Source organism: Xiphias gladius, chromosome 24 (assembly GCF_016859285.1).
Source record: "Xiphias gladius isolate SHS-SW01 ecotype Sanya breed wild chromosome 24, ASM1685928v1, whole genome shotgun sequence".
NCBI lineage: Eukaryota > Metazoa > Chordata > Actinopteri > Istiophoriformes > Xiphiidae > Xiphias > Xiphias gladius.
Genome location: NC_053423.1, coordinates 12,543,419 through 12,566,706, shown reverse-complemented (window position 1 = coordinate 12,566,706; position 23,288 = coordinate 12,543,419). Strand labels below are relative to the sequence as shown.

General features: G+C 41.3%; 2 protein-coding genes across 2 annotated transcripts; one reads left to right on the top strand and one right to left on the bottom strand.

Moving 5' to 3' along the window:
* Positions 1-2,751: 2,751 nt before the first annotated feature.
* Positions 2,752-15,883, bottom strand: fkbp9 (FKBP prolyl isomerase 9). The gene is made up of 10 exons (XM_040122634.1): positions 15,535-15,883; positions 14,237-14,382; positions 11,644-11,833; positions 11,409-11,554; positions 9,679-9,868; positions 6,966-7,111; positions 6,665-6,854; positions 5,123-5,268; positions 4,327-4,490; positions 2,752-3,860 (listed from the first exon to the last, which is right to left on the bottom strand). Exons 1-10 carry the CDS (start codon positions 15,735-15,737, stop codon positions 3,681-3,683), a joined length of 1,701 nt encoding a protein of 566 aa, XP_039978568.1. The 5' UTR covers positions 15,738-15,883; the 3' UTR covers positions 2,752-3,680.
* A 295-nt stretch (positions 15,884-16,178) lies between these two features.
* Positions 16,179-23,179, top strand: LOC120785922 (cartilage associated protein). Its single transcript, XM_040120914.1, has 7 exons — positions 16,179-17,342; positions 18,916-19,065; positions 20,031-20,202; positions 20,389-20,517; positions 20,682-20,827; positions 21,970-22,053; positions 22,630-23,179. The coding sequence occupies exons 1-7, from the start codon at positions 16,881-16,883 to the stop codon at positions 22,705-22,707; spliced, it is 1,221 nt and encodes a 406-aa protein (XP_039976848.1). The 5' UTR covers positions 16,179-16,880; the 3' UTR covers positions 22,708-23,179.
* The last annotated feature ends 109 nt before the right edge of the window (positions 23,180-23,288 follow it).

Genomic DNA, 23,288 nt, shown 5'->3' with positions numbered 1-23,288 from the left:
TGGATTTTGTTGTGTTCCCTGTATTCGTTCTCTCTGTGTCAGACTTATCACCACCACCATTGAAGGCGAGGCCGCACAACCACCTCCCTATCAAATGCCACTGCTGGGGAAGGAGGAGGAGGATAAGACCATAACGGTGGCTGCCACTTGGGAATGATGTTGATCCCAGAAGTTATCTGAGATCAAAAGGAGGACTGAAGATTTATTTTTATATGTTTTTATATATTACTTTGCTATGAGATTAAAAGAAACCTGCTTATGGTGCTTACTAAATTTAGGTGCTTGTAATGGATATGATATACTGAACAGGATGTGTTATTCTGCTAAGAATGCAATCAAGGACATATGGCTGTGCACATGTGTAAAACAACCCCTTATATGGCAGTGGCATAACAATCTGAAAACCATCCTTGGGTGCTGTGCTGTGTCTTGTAACCTCAATCTCAATCAACCTCAATCTTTAAGATTTTGCTGTACTTTAATAAATAGACGCGGATATAACTTTTTTTGTGTCCTGCATACTTCATCAAACGAACGTGCGAGTCCTAATGTTTTAAAGGATGGACTCAGCAGTACTCTGCTTTATGTTGCTTTTCAACGGCGGTATTTTGCCGTGCCAGACCATACATTGACAGTGTGGTATATATTATTTTTGTATTCTGTGTCTGGAAGAAGTACCCTCATGACACTGACATGGGCAAACAAGTGGAACAGGTGAGATGCTGAGCAACAACATGCTTCTTTTTGATTTTTGGGATCTGTCCATGTAGGGACACCATTACATTATAAAATCTTAAGGAAATGAGAGGATGAAATATGGCAGAGAGCCAAGAACAAAAAAGATTGAAAAGCCAAGGGATATAAAGTGGGAAGGTTTTCATTCAGATTCAGTGTCTTTGTTCATGAACCAGCCAGTCTTTAGCCAATAAAGACATAGTTTTGCACTGAACCAGCAACAGACTGGTCTGGAGGCAGGCTTGAACACACAAGCATGACAACAAAAACATAATCAAGTTCTGGTACCAGTAGTTTACTTGGAGCCTCAGACAAAAAAAAAAGGCAAGGGGTCAAACCAGGTAATTAGTCTGTGAGGCAGACAAAGAAAATCCAAATACAAGAAAGCAGTCCAAAGGTCGGGAACAGGCTGGCACATTGCTCGGTACGCAATGTCAGCAGCACAACTTATAGGCAGACATATTACACAATAAATAATAATCATAATATTCCTAGACAATGAAGAGCTGGATGCATCACAATGCAAGGTGCAAGGGTTAGTATTTAACAGGCAGAACTCAGGGCCCTTATTGCCCCAGGAAAAAAGCAGTGGCTGGTGACGGGGTGTCATATTGTTGTGCAAATGATTTGAATACAGCGAATCACTATTTCCACCTGTTGGACGGTTAGATGCCCAGATCGGCGCCAGAGTGTATTTCTGGACCTCTTTTCCGGCACTTACCTTCAGTGAAGGTGATGAGTTACTGGAGTCCAAAAAAGTTCAAAAAACTCACTGGAGATGATCCGAGTTCAATGCATTCGAGTTTATTCTTTCACAAGAAATAAACCAGAGCTGGCTCCGGAACCCAACTGAATACTTTCCATATTTGGTCACATCTTCCACATCTACCTGGAAACAACGGTGTCAGACCTTCTGGAAACCCTCAACTGTCCTGGCCTGCCTGGTGAAGTCTGACACCATTGTTTCCAAGGCTTCTTAGGCTATATATTTTTTAAAAACTTGAATATTTCCAAACTGTGTATTACAGCAATCATTTCTTAACTCAGATTAATCATAAAACTTCGGATTTTACTGCGACACACCTCTAATCCGGATGTTCCAAACCAGTCTAAATTTATTTTCCTTTTGACACATCACAAGTCACAAACCTTGTTAATGATTTGCTGAGATGAGTCCCTGTGAAAACCACAGACCTCTACCACTCTACTTTCTGCCACTTTGGTGAGGTCAGATCGCTCTTAGTAAAACTTGAGGAGGTAACAATTATGCTGAACAAGAAGACCATCTTGAACTTTGATCTTTAACATTTTCCTTTACTTGATTGTGGTGCTCTCATTATGCTGAGCTTCCTGTCTAGGTCTGTATAGCCTGGCACCTTATTCACATGTCTGCTTATGAGACGAGGGTGACTCTGCTATCAGTGCTTCATAAAAAGCAGGAAATCAGCCTCAATCATTGAGCTAAATGGACTACAAGAGCCCACTGTATAGATAATTTTTCTGTATGTTAAAATTTAATCCTCAAAAAACTGAAATTCACTGATAAAGACCTATGATAAAAGACGGTAAAGTTGAAGGAAGAAAGACAACTACAAGAAAGAAGACTAAATTCTAAGTGGCGCACAGGTCAATAAATTACGTATGATTCATCATCAAACTATAGTCTGAAGCCGAGTCCAGCACTTTTTATTTTGGGCAACCAGCCTGAAAACATATCAGACAATAACTTGAGCTATTTATATAAGGTTGTGCAACTCATAACAAAGAGAGCAATGGCAGTCTCCTGGGTAAGGCTGCAATTATTAAGTATAAAGCACTGAAGAGAAATTTCGATCTTTGCTCTTAAACCGGTTATCATGATCCAGCAATGTTATGTGCAATGCTAAATCAGTGGAGGACTCTTTTAATTTGATGTAATAAAAGTAAAGTTAAAACAGGTGTCTAAAGCAAATGGAGACACTCATGTAGATTCCCGGACAAAAGGACTGACACAATCTAAGCATTTTTTTAGGTCAGGTCATTTAATCAAATTACAGTTTGTGCTGACATTGAAATCATCAAGCCTCAGTGTTATCCTGAATGAAAAAGTTAAACAAAAACTACATTCACACACTTTTCCCTCTCGCACTCACTCGTACACGAACACACAAAGTCTTAGAATTCCAACTGACATCTGGATGAAGACAAAAACAAGAGATTTAGGATTTTGGACTTTTCAGTGTTATTTTGGAGGGCCACTGATGCCCTGTATGGATATTTTCAACAGCAGAAAACACAGAAGGCATCCTGACATTTTAAAGTAAAACAGTGGAAGTTGTCAGCTGTAAACTAGGTAAATATTATGTTATTCTAACTCAAAGCTCTCACTTAAAATTATCACTTATTTTCACCTATAAATGAGTGGTAACTCTCAGAAACAAATGTAACCTCTCTCCAGCACAGTATGTTACAGTAAGTGATGATCGACTCATTGCTTCTGGAAGACTGTCAGATATTTTAGAAAAGCTGATACCCAATCAAAAGAACAGAAAGTTTCACACACAACTGCAAAATATTAACAACAATTAAAAAAAGGAAGGAGTGTTGAATGTAGAGATTGTGGAGTGAGGCCTTGGTTTGTTCTCTCACACAGGAGTGCTTTTATACCCTTCAAAATAAAAATAAAAAAAATTACATAAAACAAAACATAGAGAACCTATTGGGAGAAGAGGTAAAAAAAAAAAAAGTCATTCACTGTCATCACAGGCCTCATATTAGGTGTTTTCTATCCAACTTTTACTTTTCAAAATAATCTTTTAATCTTTTACAACCTTTTACCATCATCTCAGTACTCAAAATAAAAACACAAAATCTCTTGCAGCATGTTTTTACTGTACCCCCCACATTTCCCCCGACTGTCTGACCCTTCACCCTACACCCTGATCTGAGTTTTACACTCATTCCCGTCATAGCTCATCGTGGGCAGCGGCTTCATCTGCTTTCAGTCTGAACTCTGCCGCTGTGATTTTTCCGTCTCCGTTTCTGTCCTGGTTGGAAAACATGTTCTCAATGATGCGATAGGGATCGAAGCCGGGAGCCAGGCGGCCTTTACCCTCGCTCACCTGCCGCATGATGTAGTCAGTAAACTATGGAGACAAAGGAGAGATCAAAGAGGGTAAATTAAGGATAACGTGAGGAAAATTATGATAATGAATTGTTTTTGCATGTGTACTGACTTCACATTTGAACTTATTGCTATGTTTGGAAATGGACTTTGGTAAAAGACATTTGGTAGGGAATGTTTACTGACATTTAAGAGCCAGGAAGTTCTGGTTGGGACATCACCTTGGCTGGGTCATGTCCACCCGGATGTATTGCGACCATTAATTTCTGGGAAACTTTTGGCTTGAGAGTGCTCTCGGAGGAGGGGTCCGTTAGGCCTTAATTGGTGTAGTATGAAGATTTTGATATAAAAAAAATGGCATTTCACCGGATGCACCTCTGGGTTCAGATTTCTTTCTTTGTCTAAGTTATGGAGAGGATTTGTCCCTTACAATACACAGACAAGTTTAGGTGTTAAAAATATTACAATAACAATAGGTTATCGCCTACCTCAGAGGGCTCCACCTGCTCGTCGTTGTCTTTGTCCATCTCAGCGAAGAGGTCAGGGGACACATCGTCGTTCCAGATGAACATGTAGCCTTCAGGAAGTCCTTCCTCCATGTCCACCAGCTCAATGTCAAACACCAGCACAGCACTCCCTGGGACTTCATCAGCTGCAAGCGCACACACACACGCACACACACACAGCATCAGATACTGGTCATTAACAGCAAAGAAACTGATCATCAACACCCCTGCTAGTTTGAGTCCAGTTTTTCTGTTTATTTTGTGTGTTAGCACAGTACGTCAGAAATTTGCTAACAGAATATCAGTGGTGGAAAATTTAACCATGGGCCAAAGTTTGAGATCCATATGTTGATGAGGATGATGTGATATGAACAAAAGCTCCAGAGCAGTTTACTAAATGGATCTTGTAGGGAGATTATTTTTTAAAGTGAGCGGTTTTTGGTGCAAATCTGCATCCAGATGTAAATCTAGAATTCTTAATGGACTTTTGAAAGCACCTTTTCGTTTTTTTCTGTTTTTTTTGTTTTTTTGTTTGATTATTACAATATTCAAATTATTCTGATGGTAAGAGTTTTTGTTAGTAGAAAAATTGGAAACAAGATGCTATGAATGTCAGCATGCTAATATGCTCATAATGACAATGCTAACATGCAGACGTTTAGCAGGTACAATGTTCACATGTTCTTAGTTTAGCATGTTAGCATGCTAATATTGGCTAATTAGCAGGAAAGACAAGGTCTTGTTGAGGCTGTGTGTGCGCAGCTTGTGTGTGACTTACTGACTCCTCTCTCCCCGTAGCCCAGGTGAGGGGGAATAACAAGGTGCCTTTTCTCTCCCACACACATGTCCAAAAGTCCGTCCTCCATCCCTGGGACTATCAGGTTGGCTCCCAGGACAATGTTGTATGTCTTTCCATAATTATACCTGTAACAAAATGAGTCTGAGTGAAGCATATGGAAAACCTGTACTGTACGTTTTTTCACTGATTTTGTGTGTGTGTAAATCAGCTGATAATTTCAGATAATTTTCTTACTCATTCCCTAAATTTTGCTGTGTAAGAATGTAGGAGGTCAACATTACATGGTTTTGCTACTTTCTCACAGCCAGGATGATCAGAGGGATCAGAGGATTTATAGCATGTCTACATTTTGGTGAGAAGCCGAAATTTGGCGTTTTAGGCATTCCTGAAAGATTAGCCTAACTTTCATATTTATGATACCGTGTGTACTTGAATATGTTTTTATTTATATCATGGTTTTCATTAGTATGCCGTGTTGGATGTTGTGCTGTCTGTCCTGCTTGAACTTTGAGCTCACCAGGACTAGTTCCTATCAACTTTTGTTGCAATGGCATGTAATGTTGTAAACCTGACACAGCTTAATGTTTGATGGAAACCAGACAGGGCTGTGTTGTGCTCTAATAAGGAGAGAAATAAAAACAGTCTTGTTTTATGAAGAAAGAAAATCAATACAATAAGTGAGAGTGCATCGGCAGAGGAATTGAAATGTTGTGTTACGACTATAAGACTAACAGTAAAGTAAAGGGCATACGAAGAGGAAATTAACAATGAACCTCCTCTTACAACTTGCTGTATTTATTCTACCCTCTGCTTTGCATCCTTCGCAGGACGTCAAGACAATATTAGAGATCTATTTCTCTGCAGCAGACTGCAGGTTGTCCCTAGGCTAAACAGTGATGTTTAACAAGGTGCATAAGTTGTTTTAAAGCCACTGAGGAAACAGCAGTGTGCTTGAACTTGACCTGAAAGTGGCTGCAAATGACAGTAAGAAATGGACTCGTAGAGTTGCTACTGGTGTCAGTCCAATACTTTTATGACCAAATACCTGCAAAACCAATGACATTCCCGTCATCCTCAACACTTTGTGTTAATTGCTAATTAGCAAATGTTAGCATGCTAACACACAAAACTAAGATGCTGAACATGGTAAATCTCGTTGACATCAGAATTAGCATTGTCACTGTGTGTCATGCTAGCATTTAGCTCAAAGCACTGCTGTTCCTGAGTAAGGCCTCACAGAGCCGCTAGCATGGGCGTAGACTTTTAGTCTTGTTTTCTTACAAAAGGTTGACACCTGGAATTGGCTCGTTATTCACAGTGGTTATGTCTGAGTGCACCTCCGTTATATTCCCAACCTTGCTATATATACAGTACCTGTCCTTCTTGCAAAGTTTGCAACAAAGTTTCAAAACTTAATCTGACATAATGCAATCATTCTCTTAAATCATGTCTCTCTAAATTTCATATCTTTCTAAGATGTTTTGCTTGAGGCCTTAAAGTGTCTCACAGAAGCTTACTCACGTGGAGTCGATGGATGTGCCGTCCATCAGAGAAGCATTGTAGTGATATTTGATAAAGTCTCCCTTCTTGGTTTGCTTAACACACTCTTCTGGCTTGTAAGTGACTGTGACCTCAGTGCTGTCTGACGGGTTGTGGAAATCGATGATGTGAACGTCAAACACCAGCACAGCTGAACCAGGGATCTTACCGCCTGTGAGAAACATGGTAAGAAAATAAAGAAAGAATGTGGATAAAGGAGCATAAACTCTGGGGGGGGGGGGAATCTGATACAGATAAGTGTATCCAAGCCTTGCACACACACCAGTGCCCTCTTCTCCATAGGCAAGATGTGGGGGGATGGTGATGGTGCGTCTCTCTCCAACACAAACTCCAATCAGACCCTCGTCCATGCCGGCAATCACATAGCCTCGACCCACATAGGTGTCATAGGTACGATTACGAGAGTAGCTGTAGAACAGAAAATAACCAAAGGAGAAAAAAGAGAAAAAAAACACAGTCAGTCAATCTGGAAACTGATTTTACAGTGTTTTTCATCCGTTTTTCATCCATCCATCATCTAGTTATCTTCCTTCTCTCCCTACTACAATTGACTTTTTATAACTGTGCATTAAATTGATGAGTAAATACATCTTTAAATGTTAAGCAGCAGCAGTTTAACAAAGGGGATGCGTTACGATCATTTTGTTTTCAAGGGTGATGGCATCCCGCTTCAAACTGCCTACTGACTACAGGATGCAAAATGAGTCTGTTATGACAACCGGATTAAGAGAAAATCATACCCCCAAAACCACTGTGCTTGACTTGCAACCAACAGCTTGATGTATTTGTGGTTTCTGTTTACTCAAACCTACAATATGGTGACATTTTGGAATACCAAGAACTTCAGGTTCCTGGCAACAATATATGTATGACGATAGAAAACGTTTGTGGCAGGAAGAAAACATAATTGCTTTCTGTGAACAAAAAATGCTACAAGGCCTAACCCCCGAGGCTGCTGTGCCTAACTATGGAGAACTTCCTGAGATGTAAATTATTAAAGCAGGTGCAGTTTCCTTTTCTTCAAAAAGTGAACTGCATGTTTGATATATTTTTTTATATATATATTTGCAGCACTTTTGTGAAATTGGTTCCACCTACATTGGAAAGTATCTGTACAGTGTATTCAGAAAGGATTCAGACCCCTCCATTTTTTTCACATTTTGTTGTGTTGCAGCCTTCTGCTAAAATCATTTACTATAAAGAAAAAGCAAAAACAGAATTTTGGAAAATGCAATTTTTTATACATTAAATTTGAAAATGTATTAAAAAGGAAAAACTGAAATATCACATGACATAAGTATTCAGACCCTTTACTCCGTGCTTCAACTAAGCACGATTGGCAGCGATTACAGGCTTGAGTCTTCTTGGGTATGACGCGACAAGATTTCCACACCTGGATTTGGGGATTGTCTGCCATTCTTCTCTACAGATCCTCTCAAGTTCTCTTATGTTGGATGCGGACCATCAGACAGCCATTTTCAGGTCTCTCCAGAGATGTTCGATTAGGTTCAAGACAGGGCTGTGGCTGGGCCACTCAAGGACATTCACAGAGTTGTCCCTAAGCCACTCCTGTGTTGGCTTGGCTGTGTGCTTAGGGTCATTGTCCTGTTGGATAGTGAACCTTTGTCCCAGTCTGAGGTTCTGAGTGCTCTGGACCAGGTTTTACATTAAGGATATCTCTGTACGTTCAGCTTCCCTCAACCCCCCACCATGCTCCCTGTCCCTGCTGTGGAAAAGCACTGCCACGGCATGAAGCTACCACCACCATGCTTCACTATTGGGATGGTACTGGGCAGGTGATGAGTGGTGCCTGGTTTCCTCCAGACATGATGCTTAGAATTGAGGCCAAACAGTTCAATTTGGTTTCATCAGACCAGAGAATCTTGTTTCTCACAGTCTGAGAGTCCTTCCAGTGCTTTTTTAGTAAACTCTGAGCAGCTTTCTTGTGTCTTTCACTGAGGAGAGGCTTCTGTCTGGTCGCTCTGCCATGAAGCCCAGATTGGTAGAATATTGCAGTGATGGTAGTCCATCTGGAAGTTTCTCCCATCTCCACTCAGGATCTCTGGAGCTCAACCAGATTATTGGGTTCTTGTTCACCTCTCTTACCAAGGCCCTTATCCCCTGATTCCTAAGTTTGGCTTGGCAGTGGGCTCTAGGAAGAGTATAGGTTGTTCCAAACTTCTTCCTTGGAAGAATTATGGAGGCCACTTTGATCTTGGGAACATCCAATGCAACATAATTTTTTTGTTCCTTCGACGTCATGGCTTGGTTTTTTGCTCTGATATGCATTGACATCTGTGAGACCTTATATAGACAGGTGTGTGTTTTTTCAAAATCATGTCCAGTCAATTGAATTTACCACACACAAATTAATTTAAATGATTTTAACATTAGGCTGCAACATAACAAAATGTGAAAAAAGTGAAGGGGTCTGAATACTTTTTGAATGCAATGTATATTCCAATATAGATTAATTAACTTAATTTAGTATACTGTATTCTTTGTACAGCTGACATACTGTATACAATGATATATATGAGAAAATTAGCGTTTTAATAGCCTTGGACTTATTTTATTTTTTAATACTTTTAAAGATCTTAATTTTTATAGTTTAATTGTAGACATTTTTAGACTTTTAGGGTATATAGACACTGTCTGTTTGCCAGTCAACCAGTATGTCCCAAAAACTTACCACACATGAAACTAATTTTCTGTTGTGAGTGGCAGCACAAGAAGAAAACAGTGACAAAACTGTTCAGATGCAGTATTGTGTTTTGCAAACAGGAAATTTCCAACTGTCGTTATTAAATTTCAATTAATCATCAACACGTCTTCAGCGATGAGACGCTGCCATCCTGAGGCTAGGGAGGAAAAAGCTACTGGAATTGAAACCTTCATTTCTACTCAGAACCCAAATATTTACAACAAACCTTTCTGTGTGATTATCATGATGAATATTAAACATGGATACACACCTGGAATCAAAAAATGTTCCATCGAGGAGGCTGCCGTTGTAGTGGTAGCGTACAAAGTCCCCAGCGACGCTCTTTCTCACGCAGGACTCAGGCACCTTCTGATTGGTCACTGCGATCCCATCTCTGGGGTTGTGGAGGTCTAGGAGTACGACATCAAACACCAGAGATGCCTGTCCTGGGATGTCGCTGCCTGGAGAGAGAAGAAGGGGAAAGGTTAAAGGATAAAGGAGAGGACTGAGGGAAATCGTTTTCTTTATACTTCTAACCATGACCAGGATCGGTTCCTCACTTTAACCAAGTATATCGTAAAACCTAGACTTAAAATTGTTTGGTCAAAATATTATTCCCATAGTCAAAAATGCAATTTTAGTAAAAAAATGCGATGTTAACATGACAGTATGGGAACCCTTTTGAAGAGCAAAGAAACTTTTATTTATATTTTTCATTTATTTATGTTTTATGTCGTTTTTCCAATATCTGGACTCTTACAGAAGGCATATTTTTTTTGTTGGAACATCATTTATTTGCCCTTGATTCTATCCCCCTCATACATGATGTGACTTTATATTGCTTTTTCATTATTGGAAGTTACTTTGAAAATTGGAAGTTACTCTAGTAAAGAAATATTGTCTTTACTAGATACTTGTCGCTTGTAGAGGTCATGCAGCCATGTCAAAAGCTTTGAGGTGTGCTGAGGGAGTATAAGAGGAAGACCCCTTAATAATTTCAGTACTGTCATTAGTCAGTGTCTGGTGGGCAAGAACCAAATTGGACTTGAGGAATTAAAATACCTGTCACCAACTTTAGGAAAGTGAAAGTGTATTGGGCTGGAAAATTAAGGCAAATTCAATCGTAAAAATTATATTTGTGAAAGTTGTTTATTCTTTATCTCTGACAAGACTGGGATGCATGGTGCTCAGGTTCATTTCGGTTAAGTTTTGCAGACTTTCAGTTTATTTTTGTTTTTGTTTAGCACCTTTCCAACTGTCCTTACCACACATGCATGGAGTCCTTTTCTTCAGCACAAACTCAGCTGTAAGTTTGACCTATCACTTATCTTGTCAATTCAACAAAGGATAAAGCTGCCAGGAACCCAAAATGCAAGAAAAATTACACTGGACCCCATAAAAACGTACAAATCTTTATCTGCAGCGACAATCACTCAAAATATTATTACACAACAGCTCAAGGTTGTAAAAAAATATTATTTTTACTACTTATATGCACAAACACAGCAGAAAAATATAAGAAATTAAACTAAAAAAAAGTCTGTTTGCATGTAAACTGATCTTATCCCATCGTTTTGGTGCTATTTTCATTGAAAGTCTAATCCAGCCATTGTAAATCACTGAAAATATTAATGATTCAAAGATTTAAAAATGTCTTTCAAAAAAAAAGGTTATAGTCTACTGACATAAAGGAGATTCTGTGTGAAAACCCCACATCAGCACATTCAGATGGTTTTTTTTTTTTTCAGTTTGTCTCTACACGATATATGTATAAACTTATGTTACTGTAAATAAAACATGCACAGTGTATTCACTGCTAAACACTCAGACTCCTGCACTGTATATATGTGTGATGTACAACTACAGCACCTGATCCTTTCCACTGCAATCACCAATTTCTAATCACTTTCAAAGGACTAGAAGCTTTAAAGTACTTGAAGTCACTCGTAAGAATGTAATCTCAAGGAAACAAATATTGATAGAGAAATTCTTAATACTCACCATCTCCATTCTCTCCATATCCAAGAGACGGCGGCATAGTGATGATGCGTCTCTCTCCAACACACATTCCCAGAAGCCCCTGATCCATACCAGCGATCAGCCAGCCAATCCCCACGTAAGTGTCATATGTGCGCATACGGGTGTGACTACAGCGAAGGACGGATGGAGGAGAGAGGTTACATATTTGTGTGTGTGGGTGCCTTTATACTTGATCGAGGGATTATGCAGAGCAAACCTGGAATCAAAGAGTGTCCCATCCAGCAGTGTGCCATTGTAGTGGTAGCGGACGTAGTCCGACACCTCCACCTTTCTGGAGCAGGTCGAGGGCGTGTGGTAAGTCTTGACCTGAACGCCGTCCTCTGGGTTCCACACATCGAGCAGCAGGACGTCAAAATGAAGGATGGAGTCAGGAGGGATGATGTCACCTGGAGGGGAGAGAGATACACGCCATTCACGCTTCAAACAGCAAACTGTACTTTGTAATCTCACTCTCATGTATTAATCACTCTCACACTAGTGCTGGGCAATAGGACCTCAAGTCTGTATCAAGATAAATCATTATACTGAGCTAACAATAATGACTTTTTTATGCATCAGTGCAGGTACTTTCTTTTTCATGTTGCCTCACCACTGATGTCTTTGTCCTGTTTGATTAGAGTATGAAAAGTCATATCCTCGATTTCAATCAAATTCAAGCAAAAATGCCTGAAAAAAAATGTCCTAGTTCCAGCTGTTCAAACGTGAGCATTTGATGTTTTTCTTTGCCTTGTGTGTTAACAAACTGAATGTGTTTTGGTTTTTGATTTTTAAAACAAGCTATTATAATTACTCGGAAATACTAAAGCTAATTTTTCATTAATTTCTGCCATTTTATAGACAGAACGATTCCTTGATTAATCAAAAAATTATAAACAGAGTAGCTAGTTGTAGTTATTGTTTGTTGTCCTGTCTCACACATGGATTGTACAGTATACTGTACATAGTTTGAAAAACTATAAGACTCCCACACTCTCCCGGAAATCAAGCAAGGATTTTAAAATAGTTTTTAAAGTCTTGCAGGGTAAACCTCTGAAGGGTCCCAACTCCAGTGACACTTGTAACATTAGAAGAACGTTATCGTCAGACCAATGCCGTTTGGCCTCAATATCTATTCTAATTTTTCTTAATAAATTGTTGTGTGTTGAAACTCACTGACCTCATAATAAAGTTGTTCTTTATGCTATACGCAGTGTTAGAGTATTGACCCTTTAAGACTGCCTTCCCTTCTCAATGTACCTCGCAAATAGGTGACATTGAGCCAGAAACCCCCCCAATCAAATTTGCACCTTTATCCAAGCTTACAGCTAATCCGGATATGGTTTATGCAGACATACTTATCAGACTGCACATTCACCATATTGGCCCAAATTAAATGATTACTGTAATAACACTGGGTATGACAACACTTGCCCTGGGGCTGTAGATGGACAGCAGCTGGTAGCTAAATCTGGTACAAAACATCTCACTTCTTCTCTGGTACACGGTCCCCAAAAAATACATTTACTAAAATTTAACTTGAAATGAGTCCAAATTCCCCCAGCAGGGCCCCTTCCACCCAAGAGGTTTTTGAGACCCACCCACCAAACTATTTAGCAAAACTCACACAAATTTCACATTTTATTTATTAAGTTAACTGTTAAATAATATTTTCCTGTTTTACTCAGCCTTATATATAACCTGCTGAATACCAAACACTTTTTATTTTAATTAAATTAAAATTAATCAATTAATTAATCATTTTTCTTCCTAATAACATCATTTTAGGATCTAAAACATGTAAGAATCCTACTTTGAGGAACTTAACATTCGTAATAAGTAGGTAATTGCAAAAAAGTAAACTCTTGTTCATTAAACCCCCCAGATTTAGAGAAATATCACAAGCTATAGCCTTGTCCTGAATGGCAGTGGCTGATCTGTTAGAGCTTTTAAAGCGTGTGCACGTAGTTAAGGTGAAGAAGATGAACCTAAGGTGAAGGGAGCGGGAGGAGGAGGTGGAGGAGGGGTGCAGGGAATGTGTGGGTGGCAGCCATTAAATCTTCACCGCTGATGAGCTGGCAGGTCTCTGTTACGGTTAAATCTCTTTCTACCTCCTCAAAAGATCTCACCTCTGTATTGTCTTCTTCCTTGCTCACGTTCCCTCTAATAAAGACCGGTAGTAAAGGACAAAGCCTCGGCTTTTACCTGTCCACACATGCCTCCCTCTCTTCTCTATCACCCATTATCTAAATATTTCATGCACACACGCAAACACACACACACACACACACACACACACACAAAAACACATACTGGTCTCTACATGTAAATAGAGTGTCGAATTTTTTGTTCTCATCACTACAATCATATACAACGTTTATCTGCCTGCCGCTTATGCTCTAGCATTTGCAGTGCATTTACTAAAAGCTGAGCTCACTCTGACCTGCTTCCTGGTCTGTGAAGCCCCTATGACGTCATTCTGCATGGACGTTTTTGGAGCAGCCCACCTCCTCTCTGCTTCAGCTGGATCTAATACAACTCAACTCTTTCTTCAAAGACCGTAATTTTTCTCCCTTAGGTTTCTGCCGATGTCTGACCAAATTCTTACATTGTTATGGCGAGCAGTGCCAGCTGTACGCTCACTCCTCTGTGGCTTTATAATGACTCCTGAAAGGGAAAAAATCACCAGCTCGTCCACAGAGTTTGCAGAGAGCATGTTTTAGTCTGATTCCAAATAACCGGTCGGTGGCATGTTGGGAAGTAGAAATGCGCTAATATGACAGGAGGTTTAACACACACTCAAACACACGCACCGTATCCCTGCTTTCCATAGGCCAGGTGAGGCGGGATCTTGACCAGTCTTCTCTCGTTGACACACATCCCCACCAGAGCTTTGTCCATCCCCTCGATCAGCTGCTTCTTACCAACAAACACGTTGTAGGTGCTGCCACGGTCATAACTGAAACAGATACACATGAACACATCACTTATATATATAACTGTAAGGACACGAATGACTGGCAGTACACTCTTTCCTTTCCTTGCTTCAACTACAAATATCAATTACCAACGGGACCTGCTAACGGTTTTTACGAGTAACCCCATTTCCATTTGTTGCGGACACTTATGAAAATAGTATCCATGCAGCACATGTGCAGATTTTCACGTCTGCCTGAGAGTAACAATTTGGGAGGAACAATTAAATCTTTAATGTTACACTGACTATTCATTCAAATAAATCTCCGTTAGGAAAAACCTTCAGAATTCAGGATGATCAGGGTCATCTGATCATCTTTTGTCAAAATGTGTCTTTTATCTAAATCTCTTTAGACTGCTTGATTAATATGATGCTTTTAGTTCTACACTGTCATTCTGTGTCTAAACTAAAGCTATTCATGAGATGAGGTCATACAAGTAAACATGGCCAAATTAAAATGTTACTGGGGACCTGTGCAAAAGATTTGCTGTCAGGCCCTTAGTGTGGTAATTTGATATTTTTGACTTTATTTAGGAATATGCACAACGTGAGCATAGGGCCCCTATTCAAGACAGGGCCACAAAGTTATCTAATACTCCAGGGCCAGTCTTAGGTGATACTGTACAGTCTTTTAAAAATGTGCAATTAATTAAATTACCAAAAATAATGGACATGTAGTAAATCTGGGGCTTCTTGGGCCTTTGGAGGTGTGGGCTCCCCACTTTGCCCAGTTGGTAATTCAGAATTGCAGGTACACTGCTGATGTCTAAATCACTGGTTCCCAAAGTGGAGTCCAGAGACCCCCAGTGGTCCTGAAAGCGGGCACAAACCGAAGGATAAAGGACTTGATCACCGGTCTGATCACATTAATCTCCGAAGTCTGATCTAAAACCCTCCATCTGACCGCTGGAGTCCTGTGTGTAATCTCTGTTGGGGTCGTTGATATAAAAAGGTTTCGGAGCCCTTGGATTTGGCACATATGGATCCAGAGCTCACTCTGCCCGCTTGCCTGCGTGGCTCACAGGGGCCAACCACTCGACGCGCACTTTTACGCACCGCGCACGCCGCTCGCACCGTAGCACCCGGCCTGCTCTGCACGGTGAGGACGAGGCGAATCTTTTGCGTGATACTCACCTCGAGTCGAACTTCTTGCCGTCCGGAAACATGCCGTTGTAGTGGTACCTGACATAGTCGCCCACTTTGACGGCGCGCACGCACTGCTCCGGCACGAAAGTTTTCTCAATGAGGATGTCGTCTAACGGTACCGGGGGAGCATTGCAGGCGGCGAACGCCACCAGTACCGACAGGCACAACATCCCCTGCACGCACTGCATCATTCACACGGCCGACAAAAAGAGCTGAACTGCGGAGAAATCTGAGAGTTGGACCTGCGGGATATGTGTATGGCCTCCCTGTTCCCTGGTACTTCAGTTTCCTCTACTCCGACTTGACTAGAAGTCCTGCCCCGGGTCCCTGCTCAGAATGGTCACGTGTCAAGCCACTTAAAAATACACAACATCCGGTTAACTTTAAAGATTAAAACCTCGCCTGGTGACCTAAATGGCAGGTTTTAGTAATTAAACGCAAATACACAAGGCTGAATATACACGAGTCGGCGTCTGTTTGAGACGCAAACAAATACAATCAAAGCTTAGGTGGGCAATGGTGCTCTTATTTTGAAATATTTCCCGTCCCACCCCCCTTTCCTTTTAGCGGACTTGACGCACTTTGGGATTGAATGGGATTTGTTTGGGCACCACGTAGTGCTCTTGCGCAGTGCAGCCTCTGAGATGTGTCAACGTGGTAACGTAGAGGGGTCTCCGCACAGCTGCTGACACATCCCCCTCTGGATCCACCACATTACGAATAATGCAAACATCTGGCTACGCCTCGGGTTTGCAGTCAGAATCGAACTTTTAGCAGAAAGTCAGCTCCTACATGATGCTGAACATGGATCATGTTGTGCTGGTGGGATTTGGGCACTCGGGGGGAGGTAGACCAAGCAGGAATGTTTCTACGTGGCAGTGGGAGGAGGAGGGACAATCCACTCTCAGGAGGGGTTTAATTAGGGACCGAGAGTAAACAGGTTTCAACTTCCCAGAGAGGTATTTCATGGAATGACGACCTGGTTGGTCCTAAAATCACAGCAAATGGCCAAATGATCTCGCCTTCCAACCAAAAAGTGTAGAAACTTCTGCATCACTTATGAGGTCGTGTTATAAGAGGCCTGGCCTCTGTCAGGTTTTTACGTGTACTGTATATGGACAGAGCAACAGCTGTGATTTACTTGTGAGATTCAGTGGGAGGAGCAGCTCCAGCAGCCCCCACCCGCCGGAGCTACTGATCCTGCCCTGAGCCCGGGGGAGGGGAGGCTTTGTCCGGATACGTGGTGGAACTTGAGGCGGTCCTTGAGACCCACGCACACGGACCGTCCCGGATCATCCCACCCAGCCCCTATCCACCATTTACCAAACTTAAAAATGGCACCCTCCACTGCTTCCCAACTCTTTCCTGCGCTATTAATCGCGTTTTCCATCTCCGTGGCGAACTCCCAGTATGAAAAATACAGCTTCAGGAGTTTCCCCAGGCATGAGCTGATGCCGCTGGAGTCCGCTTACAAATACGCACTAGACCAGTACACCGGGGAGAAGTGGCAGGATACGGTGGAGTACATAGAGGTGTCCCTGCGGCTGTACCGGCTGCTGCGGGACAGCGAGGCCTTCTGCAACCTCAACTGCAGCTCCGTGAAGCTGGACGACGAGCAGAAGTTCGCGGAGTTCCCAGAGCTGCGGGCGTTCGGTAACGTCATGAAGAGGGCGCAGTGCCTGAAGCGCTGCAAGCAGGGGCTGCCCGCGTTCAGACAGACCATGCCCAGCCGGGACACCATAGATGAATTCGATAGGAGAGAGCCGTACAGGTACCTGCAGTATGCCTACTTCAAGGTAAGTAGCATCTGAATAAGGCGGGGTCATCGGGGGAAGGGGGGGTCACGGGGCTGCTCCAGGTGACCCCAATCCACCAGAGTCAAACCAGCAGGACCTCTATGGTCTTTGTGCTGATGGTTTTACTCGTTTTTCACTCTGGACTCCGGTGCATCCACGGTCTGTATTTTAACGGTACTGAGAGGGATTTTTCCTGACGCCAGCAGTACAGTACGTGCCTGTTCTTTTACTGGTGCCTGCTCCTGGTTTTATGCCCTTCCCATTAAGAATTAAAATCCTTTCCAAGGAGAGAGACGCTAATAAAACCCTGCACATGCTCGTCCTTGCGTCTACAGAGGTTGGATCACAGTTAATTTAGGGTTTAGAACTCAGGCTGAAAATTGGACTTATGGTTACAGTTAGACATATGTGATCGTGGTGGTTGAGGTCGAATTAACGTACAATGTACATAGGAGAGGTGTCTGAAATCTGAATACCCTAAATGGAATGAGAAGCATAACAAATGCTGATGCTTCCACACAGGTGGGATTCACTTTCCTGGCATGGTTTGAGTCCACTTGTACCCAAGTACAAAGTTATTAAAGGATAGGTTCACATTTTTTCCAGTCTGTCAACAATACTAACATGGCCATATCTACACCGAAAGTGTTATTAGTCGTTGTAATCATTCCCACTGTCCATTCTGGAGGCAAAGAGCTCTCCCTCTACAAAGCAATTTCAACGTATTGGGCGACAAAATCATAAATAAAAGTCATTTATGAGCAAAAATGTCTTCCACAGTTTGGCCAACGCTAATAATGAGACTTCAGCAGTCTCAGACAAGAAAAGCAGGACTCCACATTTATAATCTTATTTAGTATAAAATACCCTCTCTCTGTCACTGTCCCTCTACTGCAGATCCCCAAGGAAACCTTAGGAAACACATGGAGGAAATTTGCTACTGAGAAGAGTCTAACCTTGGAAGATACTGATTTGCTTTGATTTGAAAGAGATTTCTTCACAGCCAGTATGAGCAGGAGAAATGGTTACAGTGACCGGTAACGCTTTCATTGCATATATGCATTCCAGTATTGCATTAAAAACGTGAACCTATCCTTTAAGTAATGCGGGATGACGTTGACCCCATCTGTAAGACACGAGGGGTCAACGAATAGTTCTATTTGCATGAAAATGATATAAAATCCTATGATATGGTCGTCACAGTCATCAGATGTCACTTGCCAGTTGAACACCGACGGGAGATTTTGGTCCGACGTGTTGGGCAGCACTCTCCACCACCATCAAAACACCAAAACGAAGGAATATCTTTCATTTTACCTTCAATTTGTTGACCCTCTATATGTAGCACTGGGGGGTTAACTAGTCTCCTAAAGTAATAGTTTAAATATCGTGTGGTTTCTTCAGATAGACTAATAACTACATTCATTCATTAGCGGGTTTTCAGTTATCAAATCCTTGGTAAGAACTCTGTATTTTGTGTAGCATAATGTAGTGTCAGTCCTTCATTGGTATTGTTTCCTTTATTGATGAGCACAAAAGAAAAATAGTTGTTGGCAATATGTGTTTGTCTCAGTCTGACAACCTGGCCAAGGCGGTGTCTGCTGCCCACACCTTCCTGCTGAAACACCCAGATGATGAAATGATGCAGAGGAACATGGCCTACTACAAGAGTCTGCCCGGGGCTGAAGAACACCTCAAAGACCTGGAGACCAAATCCTATGAGGTGCACGCAAACACACACAGACACACACACACACACACACACAAACACACACACAATCAGATTCTCTTTAGTTTGCATCCTAGAGCCATGGTGCGAAGTATACATGGGAAGACTGCATGCACGAGTCACACCCATACCCACATGTCTTTGTAAGTGTACACACACACGCACTATCCTATTATTGGCTCTGTGGGTGTGCTGATGTGGTATCTGCCTGTGGTCGGCATCATGGGAAGATTCACTCATATTCGCTAGTGCTTCCCAACATTGCTTGGGGGGACTTCAGGGGTCCTTGACAAGGCCCCAGCAAAATAAGTAGTTGGAGATCATAGAGGTTCCATCTACACCCTCTTTCTTTTACAGAAGAAAATGTTATAACTTTTTGTTTTTTGTGTTTTGTCTCATGTTTTGTCAGTTTTTTTTAGCCTGATCCTGAGAGAAACAATATTTCATTCACCTGTCATTTTTTAAAGGTGACTTTTTTTTATCCTAGGCATTTTGCCTTTAATAAATAGTAAATAGTGTGAGAGAGAGACGAGCATTAGAGATGCAACAAAGGTTTCCAGCTGGAACTGAACTTTGTGTTTACATCTCAACTGTAAGAGTGTTATGTTTTTTTATAATCTGAAGGACAACTTGTTAGAATTATCTGGAAAAAAAAAATCCTTTTCAACTGCAAAATTTTCACCTAAACATTTTTGGATAGTGACAAAATCTTACCTAAGGGAGATTTGTCATCAAAAATTGATCTTTTTAGGAGTCCTCAATGTAGAAAATTTGAATAACCCTGACGCAGACACACAGTAGTGATACGGATAATTAAATATAGCATTATGTTATATTATTTCATCACTGACTTTGTTAAGAAAGTGAGTGTAAACCATGTGGATTGTTTTAATAACTCAATCATACCCCTAATTACCAATCGGTGACTGACTGGTGTTTTTTGTCTCGTGGTATTCCAGACATTGTTTGTTCGTGCAGTGAGGGCGTATAATGGGGATAACTTCCGTACCTCAGTGTCAGACATGGAGCTGGCTCTGAGGGACTTCTTCAAGGTCTACGACGAGTGTCTGGCTGCGTCCGAGGGCCCAAGGGACGTCAAAGACTTTAAAGACTTCTACCCCTCAATAGCTGGTCAGTACTACATTTAGTTTCTTTCCCCCTCGATGAACAGCCCCCTCCAGCCTGTTATTGCCATTTGATGAAACCTTTCTCCAATGCATTTTGTGTTGATGTTCCATTTCATCCTATATTTTTTTAATGTTATTTCTCATCTCTCTGAAAATTCAAGAGTTCACTGTTGATTTCTTTTCCCCCCAGATCACTACATAGAAGTCCTTGATAGGAAAGCCAGGTGTGAAAGCGACTTGACTCCTGTTGTAGGGGGATTCATTGTTGAGAAGTTTGTGGCTACCATGTACCACTACCTGCAGTTTGCCTATTACAAATGTGAGTAGCATTTTTTTTATCCCTGGTACACATTTTTCTTCGCAACTATGCACACCTTTGACCCGAGCACTCTTATTCTTTGGAGTTTCTAAGGTCAATTGTGCTTGTGTCTGACTTTTACCAAGAAAAATAACTGGATTAAGTGCTAATTGTTGTGTTTTCAGTGAATGACCTGAAGAACGCAGTGCCATGTGCAGCCAGCTACATGCTGTTTGACCCCAGTGATGAAGTTATGAAAAACAATGTGGCATATTACAAGTTTCACAAAAGCCGGTGGGGGCTGATAGATGAGGACTTCCTCCCCAGATCGGTAAGAGATGTTAATGATTACACACCTTATGCGCTCAAACTGAAGCACAAGCGGTTCCCGTCCCTTTATGATTGAAAAAAAAGGTTTTCAAAGCGAATGAGGAGAAAAGTTATATTAAAAGCCTTTATTTAGTCAGGCATTGGTTTGAAACAGTGACCAGTTTCGACCCCACCAATATGCCAGACTAGCTAAATAAAGGCTTTTAAATACAATTTTCCCCCTCTCTCTGAAGAACATTTTCTTTTTTGTTAACACTTTTTCATCTTTAAGAGGGCCTTGAAGGAATAGTTTGACATTTTGGAAACATGCATGCTTGCTTTCTTGCCTATAGATAATAACATTCTCATGTCTGTGTGGTAAATATGAAGCTACAGCCAGCAGCTGGTTTGCTTAGCTTAGCATAGGTCTCTCCTCTGAAAGACTCTGAAAGGAGTTTTAGCTGGTTTCACACAGAACTGCCTGTGAAACCACAACTTGTTTTTTTTACACTTTGGTTTTTGGTTGAGATGAACAAAAATCATACAAAGTGATAATCGATTAGCTTTATGAGAAGTTTGATAGCATTCTTATGCCTGTTCAGTAAATATGAAGCCATCCCCATCCTATTAGCTTAGCTTAGCAAAAAGCCTTGAAACAGAGAGAACCAACTGGCCTGGCTCTGTCTAAAGGTAACAAAATTCACATCTAGACCTCTAAAACTCACACTAACACATTATATCTGGATAAGTTAAACCATCTAAAAAGAAAAGTGTGAAAACATCAAGTTGTGTTTTTAAGGAGGTCATGTGCCTAGTTCTTGACTGGGTGCTGTGGCTTTTTGGCATCTTTTTTGGACAGAACCAAGCTAGCTGTTTCCAGCCTTTAGCAAAGCGAAGCTAACCAGCTGCTGGTGGTAGCTTTTATATTTACATAGACATGACAGCCATGAGAGTGGTATCAATCTTCAAATCTAACTCTCAGCAGGAAAGCAAATAAGCATATGAGCATATTTCCCAGATACTATTCCTCTAGGGTTCTCTAGACTAACTACAAGTGAAATCGATTTAGCACTTGGCCCCTGACTTCTCTCCTAGTTTTGTGTCCTTGGTTTACTATAAGACACAATATTTGTTACCCGTTGTGTGTCTGTGTTCGCTACACAGGAGGCAGTGCGGTACTACAATCAGACCACCATGCAGCTTCAGATGCTGGAGTTCTCAAAACAGCGCCTGGTAAGCGATGATGAGGTGCGTACCCTGTTTTTACATATTTTTTTTGCGCGTTAATTCATCCCAAGGGACTTCTAGCCAGGAAGTTATGTTTGGGCAAGGGGAGGGAACACAAGATACCCTTAAAAATAGACCGAAACGATTCCCATGAAAACAGTTAGAGTTTGGATTACTTTCTTTGCAGCTCTCATAGGCTCTGTCCTTGTGTAACTTATGGAAAAACCCTGGATTCCTCAGTCTGGTCACATGATGCCCTGCAGTACAATGTGGGCCCTGTCTTTATGAGGCTGCAATATCATAGACAGCCATGGGGTGGCAGCATGACACTGCATTTCTTTAAGTTGTTTTGATGCAGCACAAGGACTGTGGCCATCAGGGCAACGCAACATAAACCAGGATTACATGCTGTATGTGGGAAATACCATTCACTTCTTGACTGTAATCTCTTTAGTAATGCCAGGTATGAGAAATCACAGATAGGAGTGCTAGTGGCAGAATTTATGCTAATTCACTCAGTGCAAAATGTTACTTTGAAACAAAAGGTACCCTCCTGAGTCGTCTCTGGTTGATTCTTTTTTTTGTGTGTGTCCACAGGGGGAGGTGGTGGAGTTTATAGATGAGTTCCTGGACGAGGATGAATTGCCCACGTTGGAAACCCAGCCGAACCACTGAAAAACAAACACAAACAACAAAACAGCACCAGTTTGTATTTATTGGGTTTTGTAAGAGGCTCTGATTGGTCACTGTGTTTTTACCCTGCAGCTCAACATCCTGAATGTATCCCACTTTGTGCATAAAATATCCAGTTCAGGTATCGACATTCAGAATAGTAGCTAAATGTTTTAAATGCAATGATGATAATAGAGACAGAAATATTTTTACTCAATGCTTTATGAATTCATTCCTCCACTGTGAATCATGGATGTTGTCTTTTTAAAATGGCCCTTTTTAGAATAAAATAATTTTTCTCAAGCAATCCTTACAATGTTGTTGTAATACAGTTGCTGATTTACTATAACATTAGACAAAGAAAGCTGCAAAACATCACAATTTAGAAAAGTGGAATTGGGTAACGTTCAGTATTTTGGCTTGAAAAATGAAAACAGTCCCTTGATTTTTTTGACTGGAGTCCCAATAAAAAAAAGGAGTGGATGGACAGCAGGGTGTTTGCAAGGGTCTTCTAGACGAAATCCAGGGCTGTGCTGAGCAGAGAAACATAGCCAGAGAAAACACTGAGTTGTTTAATAATGTGT